Source organism: Vidua macroura, chromosome 2, assembly GCF_024509145.1.
Source record: "Vidua macroura isolate BioBank_ID:100142 chromosome 2, ASM2450914v1, whole genome shotgun sequence".
Classification (NCBI taxonomy): Eukaryota; Metazoa; Chordata; class Aves; order Passeriformes; family Viduidae; genus Vidua; species Vidua macroura.
In genome coordinates this window covers 74323027-74336098 of record NC_071572.1, presented here as the reverse complement: position 1 = coordinate 74336098, position 13072 = coordinate 74323027, and the positions used below count along the sequence as shown (strand labels likewise).

The 13072-nt window shown below is 39.6% G+C and overlaps 1 protein-coding gene and 1 long non-coding RNA gene across 6 annotated transcripts in view; one reads left to right on the top strand and one right to left on the bottom strand.

The window, feature by feature from the left end:
- EPHB6 (EPH receptor B6) overlaps positions 1-13072 on the top strand; it is a 67187-nt gene that overhangs the window by 14004 nt on the left and 40111 nt on the right. For 2 of the 5 annotated variants that reach the window (XM_053970655.1, XM_053970656.1), the window contains exon 2: positions 4654-4872. In XM_053970655.1, coding sequence (XP_053826630.1) covers positions 4779-4872 — 94 coding nt within the window. In that variant the 5' untranslated portion in view covers positions 4654-4778. Of the gene's footprint in view, positions 1-4259; positions 4520-4653; positions 4873-10628; positions 10788-13072 lie in introns of those variants that run through there. The other 3 variants (XM_053970659.1, XM_053970654.1, XM_053970657.1) reach the window with 2 other exon arrangements.
- LOC128803590 (uncharacterized) lies at positions 8824-9133 on the bottom strand. Its single transcript, XR_008435765.1, has 2 exons — positions 9022-9133; positions 8824-8937 (listed from the first exon to the last, which is right to left on the bottom strand). It is a non-coding gene; the product is annotated as an uncharacterized LOC128803590 (long non-coding RNA).

Below are 13072 nucleotides of genomic sequence, written 5' to 3'. Positions count from 1 at the left end.
TATCTGTGCATAGCACCTCTTCGTGGCACTGGAGACGCGGAGAAAACTTGGCTTAGGTGGACATTCATCTGGTTCTGCGCTTTCTTGTGTGTTGAATTGTAGAACTTGAAGAAACAGCTATATTCAGGCCCTCATCTTTTCTCCAGAAAGTTTGTGCAGTGCATGAACAATCCTAGCTTTTTTCTTAATTCGAAATGTGTGCCTGAATTCCTCTTGTGGAAGCCAGACAGATGCATGGTTCAGATGAGTGGTTAATGCTATTTGATGTCAGGTTCTGCAGGTGGTATCTGTCAGAGGGAAATAGGGTCACTGTACTTTACTTTCTCATCTGTGACTGCATATTGTCTGTGTAGTAAGCTAGAACGTGCTTCAGTGAAGGTCTGTCCAAAGTTTTATGGTTGGAGTCAAAAGGTTGAGAAAAGGACGAGTTTTGTTCAAAGCTTAGGTCCACAAGAACCTGTGGCCAGCACAGAATTAACAGAGTTTATCTAGCTGTCACTGTTTTTGATCAGTCTCAGAGTGCCATGCAAACCCCAGAAGAATAAAAAAACAGTCCATTTTAAAGAGACCCCTCTTTGGTTTGTCATGTTTATGACCAACCTTCATCAAGATTTCAGATATATATTCAGATATATATTGGGGTGCTCTAAAATAAGTGACTGCGCAAACCTTGGAGCAAACCTGCTTGCTTTCAAAAAAAAAAAAAAAAAAACCACATGCACTGATGGAAGGGAATTCTTGATTAATGCTGACCTGTTTAGTAGCACTGGTGCCCTATGGCTCTTCAGGTGTCATCACTGACAATGCTTGAACTTTGAGGGAATCCTTTATTTGCATAAAGAAGCTGCTGCAAAGCTACTGGCTGCTTGAAATGCTTTGCCACAGCTTGGGTACAGCATGGACAGACAGCAGCGCTCTTTGTGACAGTAATCTCACAAGCACAGAACTGTACTACTGTCAGTTGTTTTAGCACATGTGGGAGCACTGAGCATCATTTGCCTGGAGATGGTACTGAAGTGTTCCCACTTCAAGACTGAGTTCAGAAAAAGTGAGAAATTACAGCACCAGCCCTGTCTGGTGAGAATAAACAGGACTTAAACAGTGCCAGTCAAGCCAGGCATGATGTTTCACATTCAAGGCTTTCCAGCTGAAATAGCTTGTGCTTTCTGTCTTGGGTAGAAGAAGCTTTGAGGTGCTTGGCAAGAGCTGACTCTCTTCTGTTGAGATAGAAAACAGAAGAGAGCAAAGGAGATTCTGACTACATATAAGGAAGAAAAAAATCCCCAGTTAAAAAAAAAAAAATTAAAATTACCCAGTTCAACACTGCTACAGAAGCCCAAAAAAGTTGAGGAACCTCCATCCTTGGTGATGTTCAAAACTCACCTTGATAAGCTTCCCAAAGAACTTGTCTCCCTTGTTTATTGTTCTGCTAAGAAACCAGATTCTTGAAAATAGTGGTGGTGATTGTATTTATCTCTTTAACTGGGATCTCAAACATAAATTTTGGTGATCTAGGTACCACAGTGATGGTGCCAAAGTAAACAGTCATGATAGCTTTGGTGAATAATGTAAGGAGACAACCCAGAAACTTCTGTCTCCCATCACTTGAAGCTTAGTATTACAGTAAAAATAATATGGGAGTGGTCTTTTCTGACTGCTTGGGATCTTCACAGTTTTATAGGGTTGAATCATTAAAAGACATTTTGATCCTTAGGAACTGTCACTTTTCAGATGCTTTAAAATTTTCAGGACTTCCAAGGAGATAGAAATCATTCCACTAGCTAAGGAAATATATACCTAAAAATAGGTTATCATAAGAGGATTGACAGCTGGTACATGAGTGGCAAGTTCATGTACTTGGAGGAGAGAGAGGGAGAGAAGGGGTATTTAAGGAAGTGTATAGAAGGACCCTGTGCACAGAAGATACATTTCTTTGCATTTGGATTTGGAGGAATGTGGGGAATAGTGGATTCCATAGCAAAGAGAAGTAATCTTGCTGGAAGAAGTTTTGGAACAAGTAACTAGCTGAGGTGGCCATGGAAAGGAGCTTGTGTGGACAAGAGAAGAGGGTGGTTTGAAAGTTGAGATGGTTTGAGGTTTCTGTTTACGTAGTTTAGTGTAGGGTAGAAGTAGTAGGAGAACTGAAGAATGAAAGATGAGCGTCTTTGGGTGTAGTCAGATTCTGTACACATCAAGTCCTAGGGGGAAGGGCAGGGCAGTGGTTAGCAATTTAGGGACTTGGTACTCTTTAATTCACAGAGGCTAGTGCTTCCCTCCTACTCTTCCTTAAATGCTTCCATAATGTTCTCTCTATCCTTCATTGTGGAGTAAGCATTTTTCATTGAGGTGTGGAAGAGGCAGAACAAAAATTTTTAAAAGCCCCAAAAACTTTTTAAAAAATACCTTTTTTATCTACTAAATCACAGCCATCTTTTTGGTTTAGCCACAGTTTATTTTAAGGAAAATAATTGCCAGTTTAATCCAGACAAAGGCTGCATGATTCCTCTTGAAGAGCAAACTAACTTTGGTGGAATACAGGGGAAACCAGGATAAGGCAAACAGATGTTTTAAGAGAGATGTGCAGGTGAGGAGGGCAGCAGAAGAACAATTTGTTTCCTTGGAGCCAGAAGTTGTTTTGTGTCTGGTTTTGTGTATAAGGGTTTTTTAAGTTAAATCTGTTTTGTGGTAATTTTGATGCTTTGGTGTGAGATCCAGCAGCTGAAGTATATTTGGGTTGTGTTTTCTGCTCTGTGACTCCAAAGTTATGTGACGTGAGAATATCTGAATTGCAAGCTGCTTTCAAGCCTTCTGCAGATAAATGAGGTTCCATAGACTGAAATGAAAGTATTCTTCAATTTGTTTGACGTCTGTTTCTGCAGTTGTTTGCCTTCATTATGAATGCTTAAATCTCTTATGAAGTCCATCTCTTAGGACTTCACTGCTCTAATAAAAATTTATAAATATTATAATATTATAGATTGACTAGCAGTACAAATGGTAAGTATTTATGTCTCCACGTAGAGGTGTCTTTCAGGCTTGAATTTGGTGTGCCCAGTCTTAGTTTTGGTGGCTCAGGCAGCAGTCCTTTCTCCTGTTCCAGGAGACTGCTGTTGTGTGCTTGGGTAGTTGTTTCTGTAAAGAAGGACTTTCTGACTTTTCACTCTGAAATTTTCTCCTTTTTGCAGTTGCATCCAGTGGTGTTTTTATTCTGTGATGTGTTGTGTTGTATACATGCTTCATAAAGTAATAAGCAGTACCTGTATCCATCCTCACATTTAATTTTTTCTCAGTAATATTTAATGATTTTATTTTTCTCTTTCCACAGAAGTCATGAATCAAAATTTTTGCCTCTTGCTGAGATTCCTTTAGTTTCCTTACATTTTAGTGATGCCCAGAGTGCCTTTGGTTCATCTGTTTTGGGTGCTCTAGGTTCTCACTGGAAGCAGCAGAAGAGAGAACTGTTCCATCCTGCCCAAATTTCTCTCCCTCTCCAGTAGAGAGAATCTAATTGCGCTCTGCTGCCTTTTCGCATACTCCCCAGGCTGCTTTTTCCTCTGCTATGCCCAACTTGCTCAAATCCCCTACTGCAAGGTTTTCAGATAATTGCACTGAGGCTGCCCCTTTTAATTACAACTCTTCCCCCCTCCTCCCCTCTTTCAGCCAAGTTATTGAGCCATTTTTGTATATTGCCTGAGACATTTTTCTTTCTCCTTAGCTACGCTTCACTGTCTCACTGAAGACATTGAAGCATTTTCAATGCTCTGCTCAAAGAGCACCTGAAGAAATAAAACATACTGGCTTTTTGCATGCAACCTACATATTACTGTGATATTTCTCTGGTGGGCTGAGAATTGGACAGATGGAGTTAGAATTACCTTGCTTAACAAAATTGTTATGCTGTATTGATCTAATGCAGTGCTGGATTAAGCTACATGCTGCTCCCTTACTGTAAGATAAGCTTTTATGTCAGGTTCTTAATGGTAGTGGTAGAGTTTTGTTTGGATTTTTTCCCACTTAAGATAATGAACTTGGGCCTGTGTGCTTTTTCTGGCTGTAATGCAGGCTCCCTATTTGACCTTAAATATCACAACGTTTGTGTCCTCCCGTACAACATATCAATGGAAAAAATACTGTCCAACTTAGTAGTATTGTGCAGTCATATGCTTGAAGGGACAAATGCCTGCATCTGAAATGCAGTTACAAGTGTGTCAGCTGGGCAGATTTGTGTTGGCAAAAACTCTCCTGTCATGACTACTGCCCTGCAGAGTCCTTAAAAGGCAAAGTGTAAACTACAAGAGACAGAATTTGAAAAGCATACAGGGGAAATGAAATGGACACCTTCCAAGAAATGTTGCCAAAGATGCAGAAAGGATCAGGACTTCAGTAATAGTACAGCCTATACTGTGGTAGAGATTAATGTTGATTTGGGAACCACACCGTCACTGATGCCATGAAAGTCTCAAAATCTGTGTGTACTGGCAGTGCAAAAAACACCTGTGACTGACAGAAGTCCTGAGGGGTGGGTATATGGAAAACACTCCTTTTTACCCATATCTTGAAAGTAGTAAATGATGGAATGGGTACATAAAAACTGTCAGTTTCGTGTTAGAGTGACCTGATTTCTGTTTCTACCTTCTGTTTTTTCTTAAACAGTATTTCTCTGCAAAGACCTCTGTGCTTTAATTTGGGAAGATATTAAAACACTCAAAGAAATCTCAGACCATTTCAAGGGAGTGGTGTGTGCTTGTTGAAGATGGTGGTATTTACAGAGAATCTTCATGGATTCTAATGCTGGCATCAGTGCAAGAAGAGTGTCAGGAATGGGTTGGCTCTGGATGGTCTTCTTCTTTCATCTAGTCACCTCATTAGAAGGTAAGAACAGATGTTTCGCATCAGCTCTAAAGAGTTTTCTCTAGAGGTTAAAAAAAAAGGTGTGCTCTCCAGTATGCTTATATCCTACTCCAGATGAGCGTTGAGCACATGTCTTTCTGTTTGATGGTTGATCACTATCTCTTGGGATTTAAAAAGTTATTAGTATTGTGTCTGCTGGGAGAGGCAAACCCTCTTATGAAGGATCATTAGTGAGCATTACTACTAACTATCTCAGAAGTGACTGCTTCAAATAATAGATTTTTTTTCTCCAGGACTAAGCTCCTTGTTTATACTTGGTATGTATTTGATTCTTGTGTTTCTGTTCTTGCACCATGTTTGCTTTGTGAAACAGTCTCTGGACATTTATACTGTTAAAGAAGACAGCACCCAGTGGGCTGAAATCAAGAGTTTTTGTCTCACCTCTGAGAAACTTGCCTCAAATAATAGATATGGGGAGAATGTTTTGCATTAACAAGAAGAGGCAGTTCACATTCAGCCAGCAGAGAGAGGAGGGAGAAAGCACTGGAGGCAGGGTAGGGAAAAGGCAGGCAGGGGAAAAGAGGTGCCAAGAAAATGGTAGAAGAAAGAATAGATGATAGAAGGGAGGGCGATGAGAGTAGGAGATAAGATGAGAGCTATGGAAGAGAGTTAGAGAAGGGCAGAGGTACTGTAAACAGTCCCCTTGTTTGTTCCAAGAATATCCTTGCAGCTACATGTGCTCAGTGAACTGTACTGCTTTGTGATAAATGTTCATCTCTTGCATTTCTGAAAGCTGTTGAAAGAGGAGAGGAGGGAGAGATGGAATCAAAGGAAAGCATGGAAAGACCTAGAGGAAAGGAGAGTAGTGTGAGATCTAATAAAAAGAGGAAAGCTTGTTAAAGCATCCCTTCTTTTAATAGGAGGGGAATACAGTGTGTGTGGGAAGTTCAGAGACTAAATAATTGATGTAAGATTATAATAATACAAATTCTTAAATCTGTGAAATTCTGTGAATTACTGATTTTAAAAGTGTATTAAAAATTACTGTGTAATTCCTTGTGTAACTGGTAGAGAAACTGACATAGAAAAGGGGGGAAATGTAAATTCTCTCTGCAAATACGAAGTAACTAAGTGATGCCTGTACAAATGAACATTTTTTAAATTCAGTGCTCAGTCCTGAAAGTTTGTAGAGATAAAAAGAGTTTAGAAAGTACTGTGTGATATAGCTTCACAGATCACATAGTTGACCTGTCTGGATTAAAATAGGACAGTATAATTCTGCCTATGGAGAGGAAACGGTGAAGGTGTCCATGAGCCAAACTTCAACTCTCAATTCAGGGTCAGGGGAGTCAGCATCTTCATTGTGACTGTACTGTACGGTCCTAAGTTTGCACTTTAAAGGTGATTTGCATCTCAGAGGTAAATATTTTTGTTGTGGTCAGAAGTCAGATAAAAATTATATGGTAAGGGAGGAAAGTCTGATGATAACTATGTAGAAAGCTTTGCTTTAGTGCAGAGTTGTCCGTAAGGAAGAAAAAAGGCCCATGGCTTGTTTGTTGACTCATTATTCTATATAGCAGAAACTTGAAATTCAGGTTTCAGATTTAAGTTGAAAAATATAGGGAATATCCAGTGTGGTCTTTAGTTTTTGTAGAGCTTCTTAGAAGTTTTAGATGGTGTTTAAAATACATTTCACCTCCAACTAAAGAGAATTGACTAAGTGGGAAAATCAATCAATTCTTTCAGGTGTTTCTCAGGCATTTGAGTCAGATTTAAAGTCTGAATATAAATCACATTTTGACTCAAATTAAATATTGTTCAAACTTTGAAATTTTCTAAACCTTAATGTTAATCATTAAGAAAAGAGGGAGAAGCTGTAGAGAGGGGAAGTAGTCAGAAGATTCAGACTACCTTTATATGCATTATGAAGAGAGCAAATACTTCTTAGGCAGAATGCTTCTCAGATGGAAAGAAGGCAGCATGCTTTTACAGGACCTAATGGGACTTTAAACTCCCTCATGACTCAGAAGTGAAGAAGTTCTTGTAAGCAATTGAAATTATTTTGTTGGTATTGGTTTTAATGCATAAAAAGAAGACATTAGGCTGAATTTATTCAACACAGCTCTAGTATTTGAACACACTGATTTCACCAGGAATGAGCATGTCTGTGCAAAGTTTTCCAGACATGATTTTTACACCAAAAAAAAAGCCTGAATGGAAACTTGAGGGAAAACTGCTTTGCAAACAGAAAACATTTATATAAGGGATTTTTTTTAGCTTTATAAAAGGAAACACAATTGCACAAAAGTTTTCATTAAGATCACATTTCTCAGTGTTTATGGCTCTGCAAGAGTTTTTGAGGATTTGGTTTTGAGAGCATTACTTTTGAGCTACATACTGGGTGAAGTAATGGATTTTTCCTTTTTCTCAAAGCTACATAAAGAAATACAGTAATTTTATTTATTTTAAAATCCATACATGTATGTAATTACAGTTTATCACTGAATATTTAAGTTAACGTTTTAGGTTAACCTCTCTGATTGTAAAAGTTTGTGAAGCATAGAATTTAAGAATGCTTGATGGGCTGCAGTCAAGACAAGTGAGACCAAGTGATAACTTGTTAATGAAATAGCTCTTGCTAGGGCACTGAGATCAATTTTATGTGGAATATTGGTTTTGCTTTGATGGAGTTATAAATGTCTACAGCTGTAAACACAAGCAGAGTTCATTTTGTAGAACTCATTAAATATGTTCCAAAGGAATTATGTGTTCTGTCTGTAAGTGATTGCATTTATTTTACAACAAGCTCTCAAGCCTGCAGAATAGCTGGACAATCTAAGTATCTTCCAGAAATTCAAGATATAGAGAGAATAATTCTTCTGCTTTGGTAAAACCTCTTTGCATTAAGAATGTCTCTTTGGCAAAAAGGAATATGGAAGAAAAAAAGGTAGTGAGGTCAGACATTCTTATTTCATTTTCCACCTATTTTTTCTACTCACTGGTTGTTGTATTGGGCTGTTGAGAATAATGTATTGATTGGTCAAATTGGCTTGCCTTTGAAGTGGAGGAAAATATACCTTCCTCAGAGGGAATCTTCAGAATGAAAAATACCACTGTCTTCTGGTTTATTATATGCAGTTTAGTATACACAAAGAAAGGTTTAAATTAGTGTCATTTTACTTCAGGGGGGAAAAAAGTGAAATTAACTTTTTAGTTTGATTGCATGTGATTCACATGAGTTATTAAAATCCTAGCAAACATTTTCTTCACAGCTCTTTCCTGATGCTCTCCTGCATGCCAAAAGCTTTGCCGCATGCTTGGAAAGCCCAGGGCAGAGGAATATCCTGCTGTAGACATTCAGAACATGAATGAGACAGGGCTGGATGTGCAGCCTGATTGTAAAGGGGGAATGGACAGGGGTAAAGGAGGAATAGACAGGGGTTTATCCTTTTGGTCAGTCTCAGCACTTCCATTTGATTTGTTTTCTTCCATAATAGATTCCTGTGTAGTTCCTGTGCTAGGGATATCCCTGTTCCCAGGTTCGTGCCATGCCTTGCGTTGAATCTACTCCCAATCTGCTGCTTGGAGGCCAGTAGGACAGGAGAGACTATTCATGGTGCAACTAACGCTGTTTATATTCAAAGCTAATTAAAGCTTCAAAGAAAAGGAATGGCATTCTTGTAATCCAGGGTCTCCGAGACTTTCAGTGTATGCCTCGGAAAAACTTTGGAAGACATAAGCTCACTTTTTAATGTCTATGAAAAAAAAGCAAGCAGGAGAACATAGATAAACATGAAAAGTCACGCTGTGCTGTATGGAAAGTAGCTGGGTTAGATGGCACTGGCAGTTAGACCCAAGTTCTAGACTTAATAGTGGGTGTTTGGAGAATGAACTTCTTAAGCCGTGGAAGAGCAGATATTATATTGTATCTCTAGGAAAGTTGTAGATAGTAATTTAACTGGATTTCATATGCAAAGTTGGAACTTTTTTTATTTTAATTTCTAGATATCTGCATTTTCTGACATCAGTAGTAGTGCAACATGCTAATCCCGGCAGTTTCCTTAGAGCTTTAACAAAAGAAAGGGGCTGGGAAAGAGAAAAATACACAATCATTCATAAAGCTTAAAAACTGTGTTACCTTGCAAAAAGCTGTGTATTTCCATATCCTACACCATTTGGCTGTCATTTCTCTCTGTCACAGATGGTACATAACTCCTGGTTGGAGTGTGAGAATTCCTCCTTGCAGATGACAACTTTGATGTTCTGATAGTGTCAGCATTTTGCTCTGACATAGCAAGCAGTTATATTAGATTATACTTCATGGAACTTACTAAACGCGTATCCCATTGATTCCAAATAGCTTTTCTGAAATTAATTGCATTTGAGAAGTAGCTTTGCAGAAGTAATACAGGATCATTCATTGCAGGATTGACATTATAGCTTCATACAAGAAAAAATGCAAACTCATTTGTCTTGTCATATAGATTGGTTTTGTATATATTCTGTTATATTAGGAGGCATATTCTATAACTCTGTAGCTTGTTTTTTCATGTTAAGTCATAGCTAAACTTTAAGACATTTTGTTTTAAAAAATAACAGCAACTTTTGTGTTGGATAGTTATGAACAAGTGGGATTTTTTGGCTATTTTTGTTTGTTTTTTTACTTGTTTCATCAACTCATTTTTAAAAAAAGGAATACTTACTACAGTTGCATATGTCATTAGCTATTGATATATTATTTACTTCACCACAATTGCTGTTTGATTTTGGAAGAAGTTCTGGTGTATTTAAGGCTTCCCAAAAGTTTCACTGTATTTTGTCTCCAGATGGTAGACCCCATGCATAAATATATTTGTTTATATAAGTGATAAAAGGTTCCTGGTAAAAGGGTCCTCTCCCCATGCTCAAAGGAGCGCAGAGAAACAGTGAAAGGCAGGGAAGCCTCAATAACCTAACCGCAAAATAAATGCCCTGACCCAGCTTCTCCCAGAGCTATCAGAGGAGTGTGATCAGTCCATGGGGTGGGAATGAACCCATTAAGTTAAATCAATGGAAGTGCTCTCTGGAACGCCTTTCAGATTGAAGGAGATTATTGCCAACAGGGGCATGGTATTATGGGATATAAGGAAGATAATCTGCAAAATTTATTGTGGGTTGTTTAGGGAGTAACTGTAGGTGTGGAAAGGGAGGATTAAGTGTGAGAAAGTAGAGAGATAAGGGGCCAGTCATATACACCAGCTGCAGGTCAGTATGGCTGTCAGGCACCTGATCACCACAGTATAGCCTATCTTCTTACTTAATTCCATTTTTCACCATTTACCTGGGTGAGGGGGCTTTGTTTTGTGTGTGCGTATGTGTTTTTTTTTATTCATATACGAGCAACTGGAGTTGAACCACAGGTCAGAGTGGCCCATGAGTCAGTGCTACCAGCAACTGAAGATCATAGAATGGATGAAAATCAAGTGCTAGGAACTCAAGGTAGAGCACAGGTCATAGGATCTGTGCATCTGTGATGCAAGCAGCTGGAGTGAATGAGCTTGTATTAGTGAGTCTGTGATCTCTATAGCAAGCCAGACTAGTTCGATGGTGGAGTTAGTGGGTTGGGAAGGCAGGGAAAGAGCAGAATCTGGAGGAAGAATGAGACACCAGTTTGAATGTGTCCCTTTGAGTGAGACAAGTGGGGGGGGTTTATCTAGTGAGGGAAGAACTATCAGGAGCACCAGGTCAGCTATTGTGGTCACCATAAATTCCAGGGGTTCTTTGAGAGTACTGTCTATGTGTTGTGTATCTCAGTGCACCTGGAGACAAGATGATCCCAGGACAACTCCTGGGTAGGCTGAGTGGCAAAGACCACTTCATGAGAGATCCACAGAATAGCAGCCCAGGAGAACAAGCACCCAGGACTAGCTGCTGGGTAGGCTGCACCCTTAAAGCAGGTAGCAGAGGATCCATAGTGTGCTTCTGTGTGTGTGTGAAGGGGTGTATCAGTGAGTGAGCCTGTCTGACTGCTCACACCAGGAGTGGGGCTGTGAGCTCCAGGTGCCAGCAGATGGAGAGACCACAGATTCAGAGGTCAGGAGGCTAAATCTTTAAGGACAGTCATTGCAGAGATCCGCATTGTATATAAATGCATATATATTTCCCACTAACAGACCTTAATCCTGACCAACCAGAAAGGGGAGCAGGATGAGGCCGCTGGTGGTGCTCTTTCTGTTTGCATGACTGGTGAGTGCTTCTGTCTGTGTGGATCTTTGTGGCTGGCCATTCATAGATGTGCAGTGCCTGCGTGTGTTTGTATGTGTGCCTGTTGGGAATACCCACCTGACCCTCCTGTTGGTTGTGCCTGGGGCCATGGAGCTGCAGCAGCCTGGCTTGTGTGAAGTTACTGGATTTGACAGCTCCTAACACTATTTTTGCACAAGCCCAGGAAATGCTTTCTCTTCCCAGCCTTCTTAGAGAGCATTCACACTTTTCCTGCTTTTTCAAGGAATGATCATAGAAGGCAGAATAATCTTGGAAATGTTTGCAGTTCTTTGCAAGTCTGTTAAGTGAGCAAGTTTTGCTGCTTGGGGCATTCAGCTCCATAGCAAAGCAAACTCTCTGAATGTTACCTTTTACCATAGTGCCCTTTGCCTTCTACCAGTGTACATTTGGATATATTCAGAATTCAAATGGACAAGGTTTGGAGCAGCCTACTGTAATTTAGCCTGGCCTTGAGTGGGTTGTTGTTTAAGATGACCTCTGTACCTCCCTTCCACCTTGTTTCATTCTGTGATTCTACACAGATGTAGTAGAAGTTTAGTACCAAATTCTCATCACACAGGTAAAGGGATTCTTTTATTCTCTTCTCAGGATCAACTCTTCTTGTCCATGGGTGTAGTTTGCAAGGCTTTGGTTGTACAATTCCCTCTTGCACCACTGCACTGTTAAGACACCGAGTGCAAATGTTCTTCAATCCAGAAAGCTGTTAGGCCATCTCTGCCTCCATGAAAGTTGTCTAAGGGTCAACCATCCTTGGGTGAATTGTCATCCTCTTGCATTAGGGGATCATTTTGTCTGTAACACAAGCGCTTAATAGTCTTGCTTGAAAGTACAGGCAGACCAAAATCTGAAAATTATTAACATGCATATTCTGAACAGCCTGATCTGTAATAGCAGCTTCCAGCCTCCGCCCAGTTTTTCTGGATGTTGACATTATAGCATAATGTAGCCCAAGAGATTGGTTTGTGATGTAAATATAGAATAGTACTAGCTGAAGCATTTGGGATTTTTATTTCACCCTTTCTGGCCTGCACGAACTGAGGCTAGTCAAATGAGAGTTTAGATTTTGCAGAGTGTAATGAACCCATGTGATTCTTCTATAAAAAGTGATGTTTTTTTCTTTTTAGTTTAGGGAAGAGACATAGAAGAGAATCTCTCATCAGTTATTTTTATCTTCCTTCAAGTAAAATAACACTTGTAATATAAAATTGGAATACCATTCTTCAAAACTGAGATTAAACCAGGAGTGAAAAAAAGAATTGTAGAATTGTCATAATTTCACATGTTTCAGAGCCTCTAGATTGTTCAGATATCTTTCCTATTCTCATTTTTAATGCAGAGTGGAATAGTCCCCCAATGATACCCTGAGATACCTCAATCAGTGTTTCCTCTAGCAGCATCATGGGCTGGACTGAGCCTGAATCTAACCTGATGTTACAAGATCCTTGATTTTGAGCAATGTTGGAAGGGTAAAAGCTGTTTTTTTTTTTTCCAAGGTGGTAAATTCAGCTGAACAGATCATTTCTGTCAGCACTGAAGAGCAGCAAAATACTGGTCTGGCTCAGCACAGTGAGGATGTGAAATGCTACATCAGTGCTAATAAAGTGTCAGAGTGAAGGCTTATACCTGTACCCATGAAGTCATTCATACTGTTAAATTATGAGTGCAGCCGTGGGTTTGTTTGGCCCATGCCATATAATCTTGTCACAAACAGTGCCTACACATAGGTCAGAGGTTAGGATAGACTGAGGACCATTCCTGGGAGGTGGTTTGGATGCAGCTGTGCACTTCTGTGAGGTTGGAATTTTTAGCCATGGGAACATGAACCATACTGTGCCTGTTGTCCTCAGAGCTAGAGAACAGTTTAACAGCTTGTTAGATTTATGAGTGTACATGCAGCTAGTGTGACTGGGGATGTGATTCCAGGCATATAGCCAGTAGGAAAGGGAGGAAGAACAAA